The following is a 22,412-nucleotide window of genomic DNA, read 5'->3' as shown; positions in this document are numbered from 1 at the left end:
AGTTCAGAGATCTTTGGCACGTTCTCAACAAGCTCCACTATAAAGTTCATTACTGGAACCGCCTTGAAACAGATTTTACACAGATTCCTGAAGATAGTTGAAGATTTACTGAAGCTCCATCTGACACAACCCCACTGAATATTCACAACCATCCCAACCCCCTGAGGAGACACCATCACACAGACTACACCCTGAATAGAGGGCTTCAGAGTGTGTGTGTGTGTGTGAGAGTGTGTGTGGAGATGCAGTAGAAAGACAGACTTCTGTTTTTAAGAGATTTATTAAATGTTCATAATATTAAACTTTAATAAAAGTATATTTCAGAATTCTTCTTTTCCACCAACAAACATCACTCTTTCATTTCCCCCCACAACAAACCCCCAGAATCCAATCTCACAGAAAGGAGAAGAGTTTCTTAGAGAAGCCCCATCTTTTCCTTCGGTTCCTATGTTTGTGTTTCCTTTCAGCTTTAAGACACATCTCTTAACCCCCGTCCACTCAGCATCAACACACTGTCTGTGCTCAGTTTACACCATTAACCAGATTAACAAGAACAAAGACAGTTCAGTGTTAGCCCACACTTACATTGTGTTTGGCGTCGTTTGAAAACTAAATATTTAATATTTACAAATATCTGAAGAGTTCTGGAGGTGGAAGTGCACTATGACGAGGGTCTGTGTTTACACTGACGACACAGATGAACACAAACCACCCATTACACCCTGATCCCCTCTGTCCTCTTTCCTCCTACAGGAAACACCTTCACTCACTCACACCCTCACTCCTTCATTACAGAGTAACAATAGAAACCTCTCCCATGTTCTGGGCTAAGGCTGGTTCTCTCTGTTTGAAGCTATATTTCCTGCTGTAGAGAAGAGGCGCTCAGATGGTGTTGAGGAGCCTGGGATACAGAAGTAGGACCGAGCTGGACACGTCAGAGACAGAGAATCCACTGTTTTGTAACTGACTCCCCATAGATTTGATGTGAGAGACGATGGAGACCAGCGCACAGTGTAAATAAACACAGCGCTTTATAACGAGAGAAATCAAATAAACAGCTGAAAAATCCTGTTTACATCAGGGATATAAAAGAGAGAGAAGTGCAGGGGTGTAGCGTTCACTCAGATCCAGGTTTTATCACTGTTTTGTCCCTGAAGAGTCTCTCTGCTCGCTTTCTTTTACAAACTGAGCTTCATTTCTGTTTCATCGTCTTTTGTGATTCTCCTCACATTTTAAAGCAGCAGCTCGTTTGACAGAAAAGACCAATCAAAACAATAGATCACACACAGCACTATTTTATCTGACACAAACTCACTGAGGAGTCTGAATAAAGCCTAAGCCCAGCACAGAGGGGTTCAGTGAATGTGGTGGTGAGTGTGTGTAAGTGTGTGAGTGTGTGTGTGTCAGTGGAGACGCTGTAGAAGGACAGAGTGCCGGCCAGACAGTCCACATACACTCCTACTCTGTTAGAGCTGGAGGGAGGAGGAGGGACATCAGTTCTGTTCTTATTGTGACGGACAGAGTAACTGTTATTAGAGCACTTCAGACTCCAGGACTTTTCATTCCATCCAAACCAACAGTCAACACTGCGTCCTTTTCTCCTGATTGATTTATACGCCACTGAAATATAACCCCCTCCCCCACTCCACTCAGTTTCCCAGTAACAGCGTCCAGTCAGACTCTCTCTGCACAGAACCTGCCTTTCATCACTGAATCTCTCTGGATGATCAGGATACAACTGTTTGTCCTCCACACGCTTCACCTTCCTGTTCCCCTCAGACAGAGAGAGGAGTGTGTTCACTGTGTTTGGGTCCAGTGTGAGCTCACAGGCATCTGCACACAACAAGATACACACCACACAATCAGACACACCACCCACAATCAGACACACAATAGTACCGCATTAAAATAAGAATACGCTAATAAAGGTTATTAATTACACAGTGAACACTTTAAAAGTGATTAATAATCCTTTGTAACACAGAGAAAGGAAGTGTGACAGTGAACTCTGTAGTGTGTAGTGTGAGAGAACTTAGTGAAAATGTGGAGGTAAAGAATAAGCTCAGACCTGAGAATATGAGTTTAGTCATTTCACAGGTTAAGGTTCACCACATTATCATTAAAGTAGAAAAAGACACTCTGGTGGTGGGTAATTCATTAAAGGGTTAAACTCATTAACAAATATGTGCTGGAGCTGACGGGGTTAATGTCGACTGATGGAGGAGACACAGTGAGGTCAGTATTCGGCAAGATCTGAGGTTTAAATGTAGATGGATGTGGGTTCACTATTTGGCAAACAACAGGTCACTGGTGCCCTTTATATCTGTGTTATAACTGATTATTAATGTGTTAACAACATAACTATTAATAAACAGACTTTAAAAAGAGATGAATATCCAGAAAAAACGGAGAGATTAAAAAAAAGAGACTGATAAAGAAAAATAAAGTGAGTGTCAAAGAGAAAGAGGTTTATCACATTTCGTTGTTCCACTTTGTTTACAATCAGCAGAAAATATTACAATTAACAAAGAAAATAATCATCTCACAATGTCTCCAAATACATCATCATCAGAGAGAGAGGCAGAGAGTGATAGAGAGAGAGAGAGAAACCTACATTTTCTTGGTCCTGGTTTAATCCTGATCTCTCCTCCATGCTCCAACCTACAACACACACACACACACAGTTGTGAGTTGATGGTTGTGTTTGAGTGGTGTGTGTTCTCACTGTTCTCTCTGAGCCCCACATTCAGCTTCATTACGGCGTCATTCATTGATGTCATTTTTGGAAACAGAAGAAAGATCATCATCTGTGGTGTTTCATCCTCTGTCTTTTTATCACAGAGAAATATTCTGTTTCTCTTTCTCTGTGTTTCATTTCCTCCAACTTCCTCTGTTCCTCTCAGCCTTTAACACAGAATAATGCAGCAGAGTCGCTCTTCTACAACTGCTCCATTAAACCCTTTCTAGATCCTACACTCAGCTGCTCATTTATTAGGTTCTTCTGCCTTGTACCTGCTCTCACTGACCATTTCATCACACACCCCTACACTGCCCGACCAACACAACTCACACACTCTAATATTTCACTGGACCACCTTTAGCTTTGATTACACTCCACATTCACCACAGCTCTGTTTCTACAACCTTCTACAACACCACAACATTTATTTCCTCCAGAGCTGCCTTCATTTTTGGTGGAGATCTTGTATTGATGACGGGAGAGTCAGACCACTCCGTAAAGTCTTCTCCAGCATGTCCCAAAGACTCTCAGTGGGTTCAGGTCAGGACTCTGGGGTGGTCAGTTCATGTGTGAAAATGATTCCTCACCCTTTCACAATCTGAGCCTGATGAATCTTGGTGTTGTCCTGAAACAATCCAATGCTGGGACGACCTGGTCATTCAGTCCATTCAGGTCCTCAGTGGACTTCATTTTACTGCCACACACCACTGCTGAGTCTAGACCTGACCCACTGAATACCCCCAGATCATAACACTGCTGAGTCTAGACCTGACCCACTGAAGACCCCCAGATCATAACACTGCTGAGTCTAGACCTGACCCACTGAAGAACCCCAGATCATAACACTGCAGAGTCTAGACCTGACCCACTGAAGACCCCCAGATCATAACACTGCTGAGTCTAGACCCGACCCACTGAAGACCCCCAGATCATAACACTGCTGAGTCTAGACCCGACCCACTGAAGACCCCCAGATCATAACACTGCTGAGTCTAGACCTGACCCACTGAATACCCCCAGATAATAACACTGCTGAGTCTAGACCTGACGCACTAAAGACCCCTAGATCATAAAACTGCTGAGTCTAGACCTGACCCACTGAAGACCCCCAGGTCATAACACTGCTGAGACTAGACATGACCCACTGAAGACCCCCAGATAATAACACTGCTGAGTCTAGACCTGACCCACTGAAGACCCCCAGATCATAACACTGCTGAGTCTAGACCTGACTCACTGAAGACCCCCAGATCATAACACTGCTGAGTCTAGACCTGACCCACTGAATACCCCCAGATAATAACACTGCTGAGTCTAGACCTGACGCACTAAAGACCCCTAGATCATAAAACTGCTGAGTCTAGACCTGACCCACTGAAGACCCCCAGGTCATAACACTGCTGAGACTAGACATGACCCACTGAAGACCCCCAGATAATAACACTGCTGAGTCTAGACCTGACCCACTGAAGACCCCCAGATCATAACACTGCTGAGTCTAGACCTGACTCACTGAAGACCCCCAGATCATAACACTGCTGAGTCTAGACCTGACCCACTGAAGACCCCAGATCATAACACTGCTGAGTCTAGACCTGACTCACTGAAGACCCCCAGATCATAACACTGCTGAGTCTAGACCTGACCCACTGAAGACCCCCAGATCATAACACTGCTGAGTCTAGACCTGACCCACCGAAGACCCCCAGATCATAACACTGCTGAGTCTAGACCTGACTCACCGAAGACCCCCAGATCATAACACTGCTGAGTCTAGACCTGACCCACAGATGACCCCCAGATCATAACACTGCTGAGTCTATACAGTTACACACTGAACAGTGGAGACAGAGCGGTGAAGGGTGATACTCTAACCATTAAATACTACTAGAGCAGAGCAGAGGCTAAATGAAGAAGGAACAATGAGCTGTAGAGCTTTATAGAAATACAGTAACAGCAGATGACATCAGTAACTGAACACACACAAATACAGAAAGCTGTCCGTACCTGAGTGTGTCCAGTCTGCAGTGTGGATCCTCCAGTTTAACAGAGAGCAGCTTCACTCCTGTGTCTCCTGGGTGATTGTAGCTCAGATCCAGTTCTTTCAGGTGTGAGGGGTTTGAGCTCAAAGCTGAAGCCAGAAAAGCACAGCCTTCCTTTGTAACTAAACAACCAGACAATCTGCAGAGAGAGAGAGAGAGGTAAAGTGAGAGATGTGGTATTTACTCAGTGCAAAACAAGCTGCTGTTTAGAATCAAACCAACAAGCACCAAATTCTGTTTAATTTACAAAAACACTCCAGTATCAAACAGGCTAAAATCTAATGGTCAGGGCAGTTTCTCTCAGTGAATGCTATTGGCTGATGTCTCCTGGTTCTGTGACTGCCTCATACACTGTATATGTTCCTCCTACTGGGAGAAGCAGAGGTACTGTTTTCCCCGGGACAGCACCATGGATAAACAGAGTTGAGATAAGGTCATATTCCACTGTCTACAGTGGGTTCAGATCATAGTAATATGTGATAAACAAGTGGAAATGATGTTCACTGCAGGAAGGCGTTAGAAACCTTAGATTGAGTCGACTGAGAGTTGATTCTTTAAATCATTTGCCAAGAGTTGATGCTCGAGTCATAGTTCCAGATGCTCAAAGAATAGATTCGTTTGTGAGTCGACTCCTGTTCACTAGCTACATTTACTTTATATTTCACCCACTCTCACTCCACAGAGATGCTGTGTAGTGGAAATAGTATGCATATGTTGCGGTGGCATAAGCACTACATAGAGGAGTCAATGATTATTAATTATTATTTTATTAATAATCAATTATTTAATTCATTTTGCTAAACTCCATGTTTGGGAGCCATTAAATAATATGTAGTGTCCTTACCTGTCTTAATTTTAGCTCAGACAAGTAGGTCATCTTCACACATTATACAGCAGAATTAGCTAGAATGAACTATTATTAATGAATTACGCTCATTGACCTGCCGTGGGTTCTTGACTCTGAAATGGAATCTGAACTAGAAATTATAATTCCATACAAGAAAGGTGCACACACACAAAAAAATAACCAAGGATTGGTTTAATCACACAACTGGTTTATTAATAATAATATCAAATAATGAATATTAGGCATTCATATAATAAAATAGATTACAGCGATATATGGAGGAACAGGGAGATTAATATATGAGGGAATTTCTCTATGATAATTATTACCCTAAGTTCTAAGAAAGGCTATTGTTTATCCCAGCAAACTTTCAGTACCAACCCATGAGCCATGAGAGACATGAGACCATGTGACCTTACGTATCCAGAGATGGACAGTGAGCATATCGCTGACGGTGCCTTCCGGCACGACTTCCTGGAGAATTGCAGACGTGGGCCTTGTAGTTTGCAGTCGCGAGCGTTCCTTTTCTCACGAGGCTTTCAGACGCAGCCGTCGGAGCTGGTGGCATTCTGAAGGTCTCTGTGGGGATTCTTCATCGTCGCTGATCTGCCGCCTTTTGAGAGAGTCCAAGCAGGTCTCTCCTGGGGCCTCATCTCAGAAGGTAATTCTGAGGGTGCATGCAGCCTTCTTTCGTCATTGTTGATCCGGAGGCATCTTCCTTTTTAGGGTCAGAGGTCTAAGGCTTCCATGCTCTGGGTGTGGTGTTGAGATTTCGCTAGGATTAAACTATAGCTTTTCTTAATCTATAGTTTCTATCTGGACATAGAAAAATCGGTTCTCTCTGGACCACGAGGGGCCCAATACTGTTGAAGAGAGCCATGAGAGAGACTACGTCTGCAGAGGAGCGCTATGACTACCCTATCTGAGAAGCAATGTCTGCTGAAAGCAGGAGAGAGATGTTCTTCAGAAAAACGTCTTCCTCTCCAAAATTATCTAAGAGTGTGTCTCAGAGGAGTGTTAAAAAGAGTGAGCGAGAGCCCCTAAGTGTGGTGTGTGACTGGCTTTTACCAGAGTTTTGAAAACCCGCCCTGAATACCTGATTCGTCCTCAATGAGGGAGAATTGGAGCTTTTCTTGCTCCTGATTGGCTGTTTCCTCTACCTTGGGAGTGGCATCTAATAGAATTTATGACACTTGACAAGACAAAGACTTGACCATCCCTGGTGAGTGAATATCCCAGGATTCTGAATCATACTTTGCAATATAAAAGATTATATGTTAACACAAAGTAATATCATTAAGAAAAAGACAACAATTTTCTATATAATTATTAACCAACTACACACATAATATGTGGCTACCTTGGTTCTACATAAATTCATATAAACAAAAATGACTTTAAACACATGTAAATTAATCCCACCCATTTTGATTGTCCAAATGGAATTAATTTCAAACAGTTGTGCACATATGTAACTTCAAATTGTTTTAAACCAATGGGAATCATGTTTTAATTAAAGTTAAACTGATCCTCGGGAGTGTCTCTCTGCATCCTGCTTTTGAGAAGAGTTCCATGATCCCCCAAGACCTGGTTATAAACTTTCCTTGAAAGGACCTATAGTGTCAGTTTTATGACTCTCTGACACAGACAGCCAGGCACCAATTTGGGGCCAGTTAATAATAATACATTTTATTTTTGGCGCCTTTCAAGACTCTCAAGGTCACCGTACATAATAAAATCAAAGCAAAACAACAGGTATATAAACAAAGCTAGTTAGCTAAACTGGCTAATTAAAGAGATACATAAAATCAAAAATCAAAGGACTAGGCTAAAGACTGTATGCTGTCCTGAACAGGTGGGTCTTGAGGTGTGATTTAAAAATGTCCAGGCAGTCAATATTACGAATGTCCGGTGGGAGGGAATTCCAAAGACGGTGTGCGGTGCGGCTAAAAGCTCTAGACCCCATGGTGGTCAGACGGGCTGGAGGGACAGTGAGACTGATGGATGAGGAGGATCTAAGAGTCCGGCAGGGTCTGTTTATGTGGAGGAGCTCTGTGAGGTATGGTGGGGCAAGGTGATGGATGGCCTTAAAAGTAAGCAATATGAGTTTAAAGTCAATGCGAGATTTAACAGGAAGCCAGTGGAGCTGTTGAAGAACAGGGGTGATGTGATCAATGGATGGAGTTCTAGAGATAATACGGGCTGCAGCATTCTGAACCAATTGCAACTTATGAAGGGTCTTGAAGGGGAGACCAGATAAAAGAGAATTGCAATAGTCCAGACGGGATGTGACCAGGGAGTGGACCAGGATGGCAGTATTGTCAGGAGTGAGGGAAGGACGGAGGCGGTTGATATGACGAAGATGGAAGTATGCAGAGCGAGTGATGTTATTTATATGGGTTTGGAAAGACAGAGTGCTATCAAGGACGACACCCAGACTCCTTACCTGAGGTGGAGGGGGAAACAAAAGTATTGTCATTGGGGATGGAGAAACTGTTTACTTTTGCAAGAGTGGATTTTGAACTGATGAGGAGAACCTCTGTTTTATCACTGTTGAGTTTGAGAAAATTGGAGGAGAACCAAGACTTGACTTCCTCTAAGCAATTGCATAGGGAGGTGGGAGGGAGAGAGGAAGTGGGTTCGCTAGAAAGGTAGAGCTGGGTGTCGTCAGCATAGCAATGAAACTGGATGTTGTGTTTACGGAAGATATGACCAAGGGGGAGAAGATAGATTATGAAGAGAATTGGACCAAGGACAGAGCCTTGAGGAACACCGGAAGTGAGAGGAGATGGCTGGGATGTGAATGTCTTTAACTGAATAAACTGAGTGCCGTCAGAAAGATATGAGGTGAACCAGTCCAGTGGTGTGTTGGAAAAACCGATGGCTGATAGTCTATGGAGGAGGATAGAATGGGAGATGGTGTCAAATGCTGCACTCAGGTCAAGAAGAATGAGTATAGATAAAACACCCGAGTCTGCTGCAGTCAGAAGGTCATTTGTTATTTTGAGGAGAGCTGTTTCTGTACTGTGATGAGGACGAAACCCAGATTGAAACTGTTCATAGAGGTGGTTATTAGAGAGATGGGAATGAATCTGAGAGGCAACTGTCTTCTCTAGGATTTTTGAAAGAAAAGGTAGGTTAGAGATGGGACGAAGGTTATTGAAGTTGTTAGGATCTAGACCGGGTTTCTTAAGAATAGATCCAGAAGTGAGGGAGGAGTGAATAATGGCAGTTATCAGAGGCAATAGTGAAGATAAACATGTTTTAACCAGGGGTGTTGGGAGAGGGTCAAGTTGAGAAGTGGAAGGTTTAGATTTATGGATGAGATCAGAGATATTGGAGATAGTTGGAAGTTGAAATGTAGTAAATGGGTGAATATAAGGGGCTGGAACTGGAGAAAATAATGTACAGAGAGTGTCAGGAAGCAATTGTTGGTGTATCAGATCTATTTTGGTATTGAAGAATGACATTAGTAAGTTGCAATGGTCGGCAGAGTAGAAATGAGAAGGTAAAGAGTCTGGTGGGCGGAGAGTGGAGGTGACCAAAGAAAACAGGGCCCGTGTGTTTCCATCACCAGCTCTAATTAGTTGGGAGAAGTACTGGGATTTTGCTGTGCGAAGGTTGTCTTTGTATAGAAGGAGATGGTTATGATACAGATCCTTATGGATTGTGAGTCCAGTTTTCTTGAAGAGGCGCTCCAGCTGGCGTCCAGTAGCTTTGAGCTGACGTAGGTAAGTTGTGAACCAAGGAGCGGAATGGGTGAAAAAGACAGTCCGGGTTTTTAAAGGAGCGAGTGAGTCCAGTAGAGAGTGAAGTCCAGTGTTATAGAGTTGAACCAAATCATCAGTAGTGGCTGAATTACTCGGATTTGGAAGACTGTCAATACCTGATAAAAGTGAGGTTAGATTAACATTTTTGATATTACGATATGTAATGGTACGTGGTGGTCTATTTTTAGATAAAGCCATATTGATTTTGAAAGAAATAACAGAATGATCAGAGACAGGGAGTTCGTTGGCAGTACAGTTGTGTGGAGTTACACCAGAACAGCAGACCAGGTCCAAGGTATGTCCTTTAGAGTGAGTTGGCAAGTTGACATGCTGTTGTAATCCGAAACTGTCCAGGCAAGATGTAAAATCCTTAGTAGTGGTGTGGTTTACATTGTCCATATGTATGTTGAAATCACCAAGCAGAATAATATTGGAAAAATGTGAACAGAGGAAAGTGAGAAATGCTGAAAAGTCATTTATGAAATCCTTATTAGGCTTGGGAGGACGATAGATATTAGCCAGAACAGTTGGTTTTGGACCATGCAGCTGTATGGCTACTACTTCAAATGTGATGTAAACAGGTAAAATGAGTGTGGTGGCTTTCAACTGCTCACGGTAAAGTATCGCGATACCTCCTCCTCGACCAGTAACACGCGGCTGAGAGATGTAAACAAACCCAGCCGGCGTTAGCTCATTCAGCTGGGAAAAGTCCCCTGGTTGTTGCCACGTCTCAGTAAGACAGAGAATGTCGAACTTACGGTCGAGGAGGATGTCCCGGAGGAGAAGGCTTTTACCCGTGAGGGACCGAGTGTTGAGAAGCCCGACGTTAGCTTCACAATGGTCCGTGGATTCAATGGTGTTAGCCGACCTAGCTATCCTGACTAAGACAGCACGGTCCACTTTCCTGTCAGGGTTTCTCCAAGGGCGACGAGATTTAGACCAGATGGTACTTATGGCCAAGGAGTCGTCAATGTGGAAGTTCCGTCGGGATCCGCGGTGGATGTATCTGCGTCGAGGAGGCCGGGCGATGTCCGGGTGGATGTGAAGTACTGGCGGCACAAGGGGCAGGTGGAACCGCAGCTTGAGAAGTTCAGCAGCTGAATACTGGTGTAAGGTTGCAGATGGATGAATTACTGTGGACAATACAGCCCAAGCGAAGACAAACCTTACAGACAAGACATTAATCCACATGGCGAAAAAGTAGAGATAGGAAACAGCAGGAAAATAAATAAATAAATAAATAACCGGAGAGCAGCGGCAGCTACACGCGCCAGCGTTCACTCTCGCGGCCCTCTCTCATACATATCATACATACAATGAATGATATATCTTGGATATCAAGTTCTTTCTGAAAAGCTTATCTTCAAATTCCAATCTTGCTTGGTGTGTCTCTGAAGCGAGCTAAAGTTTGGGTATATCAAATACTCTCCGAAAGGCACAATTTCTTATTAGAAATTAATACACATTCACATCATATCACACTACAGCTGTGGGACGGCCTTAGAAGCATACTCTCAAAATTATTTTGGATACGGAGTAGTCTCCTATTTTACATTTTCCCCATTTCAAAACGAAACATTAATAACCACGGTACACATCCTCCATGTTTGTTTTTCTGTAGAAGGCTTCTCCCAGTAGGAGGGACATACAGTGTATGAGGCAGTCACAGAACCAGGAGACATCAGCCAATAGCATTCACTGAGAAGAACGGCCCTGACCCCGCCCCCAAACCTCCCATTTCAAAACCTTTGTAAAAGAATATAATATTCTCTCTCTCTCTCTCCATGGGTTTTTCACATTCGCGATTAACTAACACAATTTTAACAAGGTACAGATTTAAATGTTCCACCTGGTTTTACTGCGTCCTCTATTTTTGACATTGATGTGACGCCATATGTTTCCTTTTACAGACACAGATACACATTAAAAAGTACTTGTGTTGTGTTTTAATCCCAATGGAGTGTAGCCTTGGCTAATGGTTAGAGACCGGGCTTGGTACCGGAAGGTTGCTGGTTCAATCCCCAGGTCCAGCAGGAACATCCACGGCTGAAGTTTCCTTGAGCAAGGCACTGAACCCCAAACGCTCTGGATGTGTGTTTACAGCCCCTAGTGCACTAGTGTGTGTGTGTGTGTGTGTGTGCCACAGATGGGTTAAATGCGGAAGACAGATTTCATTGTACGTTATACAATGACAAATAATTGCACATCATACATTACATATTCCATTATGTAAATTATAATCTAGTAATCCATTTTTTTCCTTAATATTTTATACTAGAGCTTATTTTATTTTTTCTAAATGTATAAAGTCATGTTTGTGAGGAGTAGAAAATGAAGAATAAAATCCCAGAACTCTGACCTGAGTGTCTCCAGTATACAAAGTGAACTCTTCAGTGCAGCAGAGAGCTTCTCCACTCCTGAATCCTGCAGGTCATTGTTACTGAGGTCCAGTTCTTTCAGGGAGGAGTTCACCAGTAAAACTGAGCCCAGATCTTCACAAGACTTTCCCCCAAGTTTACACACAGTTAGTCTGTAAAGAGAGAGGACATTACTCACTGAATAGTTACAGGAACATTTCATGAACAGGTTCTCCTTCATATATTGACCTGGCTAGGAACATCACGCTCAGTGACAGAAGGAGAAACGTCACTGTGTTTTCTTTTCTCACAAACTGCCTCATTTCTCTAACGTCATTCAGAAAAGTGAGGTCAGAATCAGCTACAGTTTGTGACGGTGTGTGAATGTGGTACAGAACCTGAACGACTCACTAATCTTTACTGAACCTGTGTGAGTTCTGAATGTGTCAGTTCTGAGTTGTGTGTGGTGTTTGATTTCAGTAAAACCCTCCCCTGAGAAAAATCAGCTGATGATGTGTAGGTGCAGACATCAACATTTACAGCGCCCCCTCCAGGGTGTGTTCCTGCCTTGTGCCCAGTGATTTCATGTAGGTTCTGGACCCACCGCGACCCTGAACTGGATGAGCGCTTACAGAGAATGAACGAATGGATGAATGAATGAATGAATTAATGAACTTTATTTTAGCAAAAGTGAACACAGAAGAAAACACGTCTCAATGAGACCAGTCTCTCCCTCTCTCTCTCGTTGTCATGGTAATTGAAGTTATGTACCTCCACCCTGTCTGCACCCTTTTCTTTTGTGTGTGTGTGTGTATGTGGGGTGGGGGGGGGGGTGGTCTAGTTTCATACGCGGTCATAAGCCACCCTCAACTCCTCCCCTCAGACTTCTGAGTTCACCCCCCTGTTTCAGTCTTTGTGGGCGTGGTCTGGATTAACAAACGTGTACTAAGTGCTACTTTGTGCATGTTTTGAGAATTTGATCAGACTGGAGAATAGACTGAACAGATAAACACCTCCGTCTGGGTCCATGTTCCTTCTTTTTTTATCTTAAAATCAGATATTAAAAAAAAAAAAACACACATAAACAAAGTGCTCACTTTGATGTTTTTACACTTGCTCTTGTAAGGTCACTGTTGTCAGAGCTGTTAGTTTCAGAGCAGGACGGGTTTAGAACCACACTTTGAAACAATTGTACACACGGCAAGAAGGGGACTATATTCTACAGCCGTCTCTGAGGCTATTCCTCATTGTTATGGAGGAGAAAAGGGTTTTCCCTGAGGTGATTCACTGGGGTCAAGGTATTTGCGCTTTGGAAATTGATGGTAAAGACATCAGCGCTTCAAATCCGAATGCACGTTTAGGCACAACATTGTTTTTTATTATTGAGAAATGAAATAATATATTGAACTAAAATTAACAAGTTATTATGATAATGTTTCATTTCAGATCACTTTAATGAGGGAAAACACGCACTGCTCATCTTATATATTTATGTATATTTACAATTATTTATATGCATTTTAGCAAAATGATACAGTTGAAGGCCAAGGGGTTCTTCTGTTTAATGACAGTGGAATGATTCTGGCGTCAAACTCATCAAAGTATTAATTGTGTATTAATTTATTTATAATTGGTACAGAACAATTTCACCTGTGTCTCTACATCAGTCTCACCATTCAAAGACAATTAAGTGTTCATAAAATAAATGATTATAATAAGAAACACACACACACACACACACAGTAATACCTTGATTTATGAGTTTAATTCGTTCATGTTTTTCTTTTCATGTTCTATCTCTTAATTTGCTCGCTACACCGTTAATGCTACAATGCGTCACAGATTCAGAACCTGGTAACCGACTCCTAGTGATGGCACTCTTGACTCTGAAGCTTGAAGCACGCACACAACATTCTCTCATGTTAAATACCTCATAATGCAAGCCCACATGAGCCTCGCCTACGGACAAAACAGGCAATGGATTATGGAGAGAGATTAGTCTCAAAATACTTTACAAATGCGTAAATGTTAATCCACAAATTAAACACAAGTCACAGATATGTTTCACTGTTCACAAATGAACACATCACACTGTGTCTCACGGTCTGCAGTTTGTACAAATACAGTTACATTCATAAACACGTGTTTGGTTTTCATAGATATATCATCGTTTTATGCGAAAAGAAATACATTTGTTTAAATTTACATTGCAAATATTTGTAAAGTCGAAGTCTCGAATTTAAAATGTATTTGTAAATTCTTGAATCTGCGTTTGTGAATCGAGTCACTGACGAGTTTTCCGTGACGTGCATTTGTTCATTTTGTTTTTGGATTTTGAGACTTTCCTCTCGCATTTCACTCGATCCAAATACAAATGCAGCCTGATCCACAAATGAGGCCAGCAGTGGAACAAGCCGCCGCTAGCCACCCTCTCTGTCTCTCTCTCTCTCCCACACATGCACACACACTGGAGCAGATTAACACAGGGCATGAAAAAGAACAGCGGTTTGGTTATATGTAAATGGTTCGAAGTCTGCTTCACAGGAAACTCACTGCAAGCTTCATTAGCTAACGCTGTGCCTTACGAAGAGAAAAGTACGAAGTGGTGTTGTGTTACTAAAGTGGTAGTTTACTACAGAGCAAAAGGGTCTGCTCCCCTTCTCAACAGTAGAGAAAAAGGGCTCCAAAAGGCTGATTAAAACTCCTGACCCACGATAACAATTGTCCAGTCGCAGTTGCACGAGAAGCGCTGCCTTTCAATGTACAATTATGGGGAAAAGGTAATGAAAACCTTTGTCTTAAACACACATGGACATTTCATTTTCATTTGAATATTGAGAGACGAGGTGGAGCTAACACACAAAACTGAATGTTCTGTTTATAAAATGTTCATAAAACATTTGTTCACATTATTTTTCACAACATATATCGTATATCACTATTCAACTAAAATATATCGAGATATGATTTTCTGTCCATTTCGCCCAGCCCTACTGATGACTGAAGGATGGATTTATTTTTATTTCATTCAGTCTGTTTACATGATTTGTTATTTACACAAAGTACTAGACGTACAGGAGCACACACAGGAGGAAGCACTTTGGAAACTCACTTTTAAAGAACAAATGAAGTTTCTGCTATTGTTGCTCTGTATGTTTTCTGTTTACAGTTTAACAGCACAGCTATGAGTCTTTTGTTACACAGGAAAATAACAGTATTTTATTTAAGGAGCATTATTATTTAATATGTGCCAATAGTTTATTTTTGAGCAATGTCTCATGGACATCTACAGCTGAATGTTAATAAAAGTTCCTGTGTGACATTTGGGACCTGTAGCTTGGACTCAGAAGTGCCTTTTTGTGATTATCTCATGAGAAGAAAAATATCGAGATATATATCGTATATCGCCACTCAGCTGAAAAATATCGAGATATTATTTTTGGTCCATATCGCCCAGCTCTATTAAATATATATTATTTAATATAATTCATATTAATATAACATTTATTTAAGTATTTTCAGGGTTTTATTCATATCACCAAGAATATTGTTATTGCCAAAATTAGGGCCATATCCCCCACCCCTATTTACCTAGTTACTATTTACCTTTCACAGGTAAACTACTGTGTTGTTTGACTTCTGCAAAGGTCAAAGGGAATTGTATTAACCTTTTCCATTAAGGAATAATATCTCACCTGAGTGTCTCCAGTTTACAGTGTGAACTCTTTAGTGCCTCAGAGATCAGCTTCACTCCTGAATCCTGCAGGTCAGTGTGACTGAGGTCCAGCTCTTTCAGGGGTGAATTTGGTGATTTCAGAACAGAGCAGAGAGTTTTGTAGGAATTCAAGGACAGATTAAAGCCAGACAATCTGCAAGGCAAGGTACACACAGTGCTCAGGTTTTACATTTATCATGTTACACCTACACTGAACATCCCTAATGCTAACATTCTACTTCTACATTGACCCAAAAACAATCTGGAAATGGGTCTAATTCAGCATCAGCACTGAAATATTAAAATAAATTCACTGAGAGACAGCACTCACACGGCCTTTTTGCAGTTGCTCACAGCAGGGATCAGTCTCCAATAACCATGCTCAGTGGTGTTGTACTTCCTCAAGTCCAGTTCATCCAGCACCTCGTCTGAGTTCACGAGCATGTAGGCTAATGCTAAACACTCTCCAGCAGACAGTCTCTTATCTGAGTGTTCCTCTGATTTGAGATACTCCTGGATTTTACTGGATAAAGAGGAGTGATTCATTTCAGTGAGACAGAGGAACAGGTTGATAGATCTGTCAGAAGGAAGATCCTCTGATGTTATTATGTGTTTGATGTACTGAACTGTTTTCTTGATGCTCTCAGAGCTGCTCACTGTGTGTTTCAGTAGGTCCTGCAGGAGTTGTTGATTGGACTCCAGTGAGATGCCCAACAGAAAACGGAGAAACAGATCCAGGTGTCCAGTCTTACTCTTTAAAGCTGTACGCACAGCTCCCTTCAGCAGCTCGTTCAGTGAAACACTGTCAGACCACTTCATGTTTTTCGGCTTTAGAAGCTGCAGTTCCTCCGTGTTGTTGTTCACACAGCAGTGAAACACATAGAAAGCAGCCAGGAACTCCTGAAAGCTCAGATGCACAAAGCAGTAAACCTTCCTCTGGTAAAGCACAGACTCCTCCTTAAAGATCTCAGTGCAAATCCCAGAGTACACTGAGGCCTCAGTGACATCAATCCCACACTCTCTCAGGTCGTCTTCATAGAACATCACATTGCCCTTCATCAGCTGTTTGAAAGCCAGTTCAGACAGTTTCAGAAACATGTTCCTATTGGATCTCAGGAGTTCCTGCAGAGTTCCTCTCTCATCTTCCTCCTCATACTTCTCCTTCCTCATGATTGTCTGAGTGCACAGGAAGTGTGAGTACATTGCAGTCAGAGTTTTAGGGATTTCTGTGGTCCCTTGTTTCATGATTCGCTGAAGCACAGTTGCTGAGATCCAGCAGAAGACTGGAATGTGGCACATGATGTGGAGACTCCTCGTCGTCTTAATGTGGGAGATGACACTGTCGGCTTGGTGTTGATCACTAATCCTCTTCCTGAAGTACTCCTCCTTCTGTGGATCATTGAATCCCTGAATTTCTGTCACACGGCTGATGTACTGAGAGGGGATCTGATTGGCTGCTGCTGGTCTGGAGGTTATCCAGATGTGAGCAGAGGGAAGCAGGTCTCCTTTGATGAGGTTTGTCATCAACACGTCCACTGAAGACACCTTGGTCACGTCTGACACTTTCTCACACTCTGAGAACTTCAGTGGAATTCTGCTTTCATCGAGGCCGTCAAATATGAACACAGTTTTACACACGTCATATTCCTTTGTGTCCAGACCTCGGAGCTCAGGATGGAGGTCACACAGAAGTCCATGAAGACTGTACTGTTTGTCTTTAATCAGGTTCAGCTCTCGGAATGGAAGCACAAACATGAACTCTATATCCTGATTGGCTTCTTCTTCAGCCCAGTCCAGAATGAACTTCTGCACAGAGACAGTTTTTCCAATGCCAGCAATGCCTTTAGTCAGAACGCTTTTAAGTTTTTCCACTTGTGGATCTTCATCTTCTTCTCCTTCTTCACGTCTCACATCTTCATCCATCACAGCTCTGGTGTCGTCTTCTTCCATTTCTCCCATCGTACACTGTACAGGGTTAAATATGTCTAAACAGTTTATTGGTGTATCTGGCAGGTTTTGTTTCCAGGGTTTGTTCTCAATCTGTAAAACTTCATGTTCCTCATTCACTCCTTCCCTCTCTCCCTCAATGATGTAGAGCTGAGTGTAAACCCTGTTCAGGAGGATTTTATTCTCTTGTGTTTTGAATCCCTCAAATAAGCTCTCGTACTTGTTCTTCAGGCTGATTTTGTTTCTCTCTGAGACACTGAGCAGGACGTCTTTCACTGGTTTGTATTCATCCAGCTCCATGGACTCCTCCGTGTGTGGAAACTGAATAGAGCCTGTTTTAAACCTCTTTCTGCAGCAGGGACAGGTCAAGTCTCCTGAGTGGACAGACTGGTCCCTAAGGCTCCTGATGCACTGTCTACAAAAAGAGTGCCCACAGGTGATAGAGACTGGATCTGTCTGAATCTGCTCACACACTCTACACCTGGAACCATCCTGGAGCAGCACATCTGTCTCAGAGCTAGAGGAGAAATAAAAGAGGTGATGAATCAGAATGTGTAAGTGTGAGAGAGTCTGAAACTTGAACAAGACTTAAACATATGTTCGTACAAGTGAGTAATTCACTGACAACTCCAGAGACAACTCAGTTCAACCAAAGAGAAGCAACTCTCAATTTCTTCATCTACAAACCGGATTGTGAATAAAAGCTCAATGCAATGATGTGGAGATGGCCAATGTCAATATTTTATTCGTAATAGAACATAGATGACAGATCAAAAGTTTAATCTGAATAAATGTAACATTTCAAAGGAAAAATATGTTGATTCAAAATTTCACAGTGTCCACAAATCCCAAAAACGTTGGGACAAGTAGCAATAAGTGGCTGGAAAAAGGAAATTGAGCCTATAACGAACAGCTGGAGAACAAATTAACACTAATTAGGTCAATTGACAACATGACTAGGTATAAAAAGAGTTTCTCAGAGTGTCAGTGTCTCTCTGAAGCCAAGATGGTAAGAGGATCACCAATTCCACCATTGTTGCGCAGAAAGATAGTGCAGCGATACCAGAATGGTGTTACCCAGCGTAAAACAGCAAAGACTTTTAAGTTATCATCATCAACCGTGCACAACATCATCAAAAGATTCAGAGAATCTGGAACAATTGCTGTGCGTAAGGGTAAAGGCTCTAAAACTCTACTGGATGCTCGTGATCTCCGGACCCTTAAATGTCACTGCACCTCAAACAGGAATGCCACTGTCAAGGAAATAACAGAATGGGCTCAGGAATACTTCCAGAAAGCATTGTCAGTGAACACAATCCACCGTGCCATCCGCCATTGCCAGCTGAAACTCTACAGTGCAAAGAGGAAGCCATTTCTAAGCAAGCTCCACAAGCTCAGATGTTTGCACTGGGCCAGGGGTCTTTTAAAATGGAGTGTGGCAAAATGGAAGACTGTTCTGTGGTCAGATGAGTCACGATTTGAAGTTCTTTATGGAACACTGGGACGCCACGTCATCTGGACCAGAGAGGACCAGGATAACCCAAGTTGTTATCAACGCTCCGTTCAGAAGCCTGCATCACTGATGGTATGGGGTTGCATGAGTGCTTGTGGCATAGGCAGCTTGCATGTCTGGAAAGGCACCATTAATGCAGAGAACTATGTTCAGGTTCTACAACAACATATGCTCCCATCTAGACGTCATCTCTTTCAGGGAAGCCCCTGCATTTTTCAACAAGATAATGCCAGCCCACATTCTGCAGCAATCACAACATCATGGCTACGTAGGAGAAGGAAAGGGTACTGAAATGGCAGCCTGCAGTCCAGATCTTTCACCTGTAGAGAACATTTGGCACATCATAAAGAGGAAGGTGCGACAAAGAAGGCCCAAGACGATTGAACAGTTAGAGGCCTGTATTAGACATGAATGGGAGAGCATTCCTATTTCTAAACTTGAGAAACTGGTCTCCTCTGTCCCCAGACGTCTGTTGAGTGTTGGAGAAGGGGGGATGCCACACAGTGGTAAAAAATGGCCTTGTCCCAACTTTTTTGGGATTTGTTAATGCCATGAAATTTTGAAACAAATTTTTCCCTTAAAATGATACATTCTCTCAGTTTAAACTTTTGATCTGTGATTTGTGTTCTATTCTGAATAAAACTTTTTTGGAATCCGGTTTGTACTAATAATCATTTTAGCACAGAGGGTAATGTGTTACTGACACAGAAACACGGCTTAAACTGGAGAAAATAAACACGATGTGTATTTACAAAAAATAAATCAATGTCACATATTTAGAAAAGTGGATCACCTGCCTGACACAAGGCGCTAAGAAATGGAACCAATGTTGTTTCTCCTCTTTACTTCAGTGATGTACTGTTCACAGGATGTTACAAAAAAATCACAAATGAACACTTCACTGTTTGCATATTCCCTTTAGAACTGATCTTAATATTTTAATATTTAAAACTCATTCTGAAATACATCAAAGGAGAGGAATTAGAAACTAAAAGTGAATGAGTACATTTACATATTCTGATAATCATACTTCAGTAGACAAAGAACAAAGCCTGAAATATATCACTGGAGGATTTAGAACTAGCTCTGAAAAGCAGAGGTTTCTGGTAGTGGTCTCTGTAATAAACTAAACTCAGCACAAAGAGTAAGGAAATGTGTGTTTGTAGATTATTTCTTTGTTGTAATGCTTCTTGGCAATAAATCTTATACCATTAGAAAGTCTGTTAATTTCCCTTTTAAATGGTGTCACATTTATAACGAACATGCATTTGTGGGATGAGCAGTAGAGCTGAGTATGTGGGTTGCACCCATGAAAAATAGCCAAATCCTTTCTCTCCACAAACACAGCACACAAACGCCACACACTCCACAAACACACCACACAAAAACACATTCTCCACAAACACACCACATTAACACTGCGCACTCCCAACAAGCCACACAAACACTGCATACTCCATTGACACGCCACACGTGCACACACACACAAAAGAAAACTCAAGAAGAAATTAAAAGGCTGCTTGTTGAGGCGAGTCGTGCTAAAACTCACTAGAATGTGGTTCATGTCTCACCTCAGATCAGAACTGATTCTTTCATTGCTGAATTTTGGAGGCTCAAACATTGAGTTGTTGCTCTTCAGAGACACAGAGCTGGGCTCTGGAGATTCTGCTCTGAATGTCTGCAATCTGGAAATGTGAAGTGGAGACATAAGGAAGAGTTAAAGCCACGCTAGGCACTTTACACTCCACAAACACACCACACAGACACTGCAGACTCCACTAACACACCTCACACTCCACAAACACACTGCACACTCCACAAACACCACACACTCCACAAACACACTGCAAACTCCAACAAAACACCAGTCACCGCACACCCTACAAACACACAGCAAAAACTTTGCACACTCCACACAAACCCTGCACTCTCCACAAACACACCACACAAACCCTTCACACTCCACAAACACACCACACACTCCACACAAACACCACACACGCTATTAACACACCACACACACAAGAAAACTCAAGAAAAATTTAAAAGGCTGCTTGTTGAGGCGACTCATGCTAAAACTCACTAGAATGTGGTTCATGTCTCACCTCAGATCAGAACTGATTCTTTCATTGCTGAAATTTAGAGGAAGAAACATTGAGTTGTTGCTCTTCAGAGACACACAGCTGGGCTCTGGAGATTCTGCTCTGAATGTCTGCTCTCTGGAAATGTGAAGTGGAGACAAGGAAGAGTTAAAGCCACGCTAGGCACTTTACACTCCACAAACACACCACACAGACACTGCACACTCCACAAACACACCACACAGACACTGCACACTCCACAAACACACCACACAGACACTGAACACACCACTAACACACCACACAAAGCACACTCCACAAACATACCACACAGACACTGAACACACCACTAACACACCACACAAAGCACACTCCACTAACACACCACACAGACACTGCACTTGACTTTGTCAATTAATATTTGTAGCTTTATGTAATGAATAATATAATTATCACTAGAACCCCCTCCATTCACCACATCACTCCTGTCTGGCAACAGCTCCATGTTGCTACTCCCTCTCACACCCTCAGATCATCTCTCTCCATTCATCTGTCTGTCTCACTACCATGGGGAGTAGAGCCTTCAGCCGATCTGCTCCCCAGATTTGGAATTCTTTACCACCGGACATAAGGAATATAAACTCACTTTTACAATTCAAGTCCACACTCAGAACCCACCTGTTTAAGACTGACTCAGTTGTGTTGTCTTATTCCAACTTGTTTTAATGTTGCTTACTCTTTTGTTTCTTTATTATTTATTCTATTGTCTACTTTTTTCTGTAAGGTGTCCTTGAGTGACAGATGAAATAAAAATAATTATTATGATTATTATTATTATGATTATTATTATTATTATTATTATTATTAAACTCAAGAAAACCCTAAAGGCTCTTAGTTACTAGTGATGGGACGTTCCACACACTGTCGAAGCATTTCTCGTGAAACAATGTTTTTTTTGTATTAGGTTGAATGTGTGTTTTCAAAAGCTGGTGATATCATCAGTAAAAGAAGGAGCAGATTAAGCCACAGTGCAGCAGAACAAGTAATCTTACTGAATAAAAATACTCACGTCTACATCTGCTTAAGACAATGTGTGCTACTTATTTAAACATAACATTCTTATTTATCCCTCGAATATTCCATAATTAAATGCTGCATCGTACGACTGGGACCTCTGGGAATCAACATCACTGACAAGTGAGTAGCAGGAATCAATAAAACTGGAAAAAGTAATGATATAAAATCAGTAATAGAAGGTAACGCACTTTGAGTCTGAAGTTCTTTTTCCGCTGCTGAAGTTATGAGTCTCCATCATGAAGTTTCTATACTTTATAGATAAAGCTGGACACTGGACATTCTTCTCTGCTTCCTGTGAAAAGATATTCTCATTAAAGGCTGGA

General features: G+C 42.1%; 1 protein-coding gene across 1 annotated transcript; it reads right to left on the bottom strand.

The window, feature by feature from the left end:
- Positions 1–1,291: 1,291 nt before the first annotated feature.
- Positions 1,292–21,945, bottom strand: LOC136678388 (NLR family CARD domain-containing protein 3-like). Its single transcript, XM_066656443.1, has 9 exons — positions 21,935–21,945; positions 21,037–21,150; positions 17,436–17,935; positions 15,803–17,342; positions 15,452–15,625; positions 11,759–11,929; positions 4,748–4,921; positions 2,615–2,661; positions 1,292–1,833 (listed from the first exon to the last, which is right to left on the bottom strand). The coding sequence occupies exons 1-9, from the start codon at positions 21,943–21,945 to the stop codon at positions 1,292–1,294; spliced, it is 3,273 nt and encodes a 1,090-aa protein (XP_066512540.1).
- Between the last annotated feature and the right edge of the window lie 467 nt (positions 21,946–22,412).

The sequence above is a fragment of the Hoplias malabaricus genome, chromosome 2 (genome assembly GCF_029633855.1).
Source record: "Hoplias malabaricus isolate fHopMal1 chromosome 2, fHopMal1.hap1, whole genome shotgun sequence".
NCBI lineage: Eukaryota > Metazoa > Chordata > Actinopteri > Characiformes > Erythrinidae > Hoplias > Hoplias malabaricus.
This window is presented reverse-complemented; position numbering and strand designations above follow the sequence as displayed.

What these genes read in the sequence shown, in the direction of transcription:
- LOC136678388 (XM_066656443.1), bottom strand. An exon ending in AGAATCAGTTCTGATCTGAG is followed by an intron (nt 17,936 to 21,036) that starts GTGAGACATGAA and finishes TTTCTCCTCTAG; the next exon opens with CTCTGAGACAGATGTGCTGC. An exon ending in AGCAACTGCAAAAAGGCCGT is followed by an intron (nt 15,626 to 15,802) that starts GTGAGTGCTGTC and finishes CTTGCCTTGCAG; the next exon opens with ATTGTCTGGCTTTAATCTGT.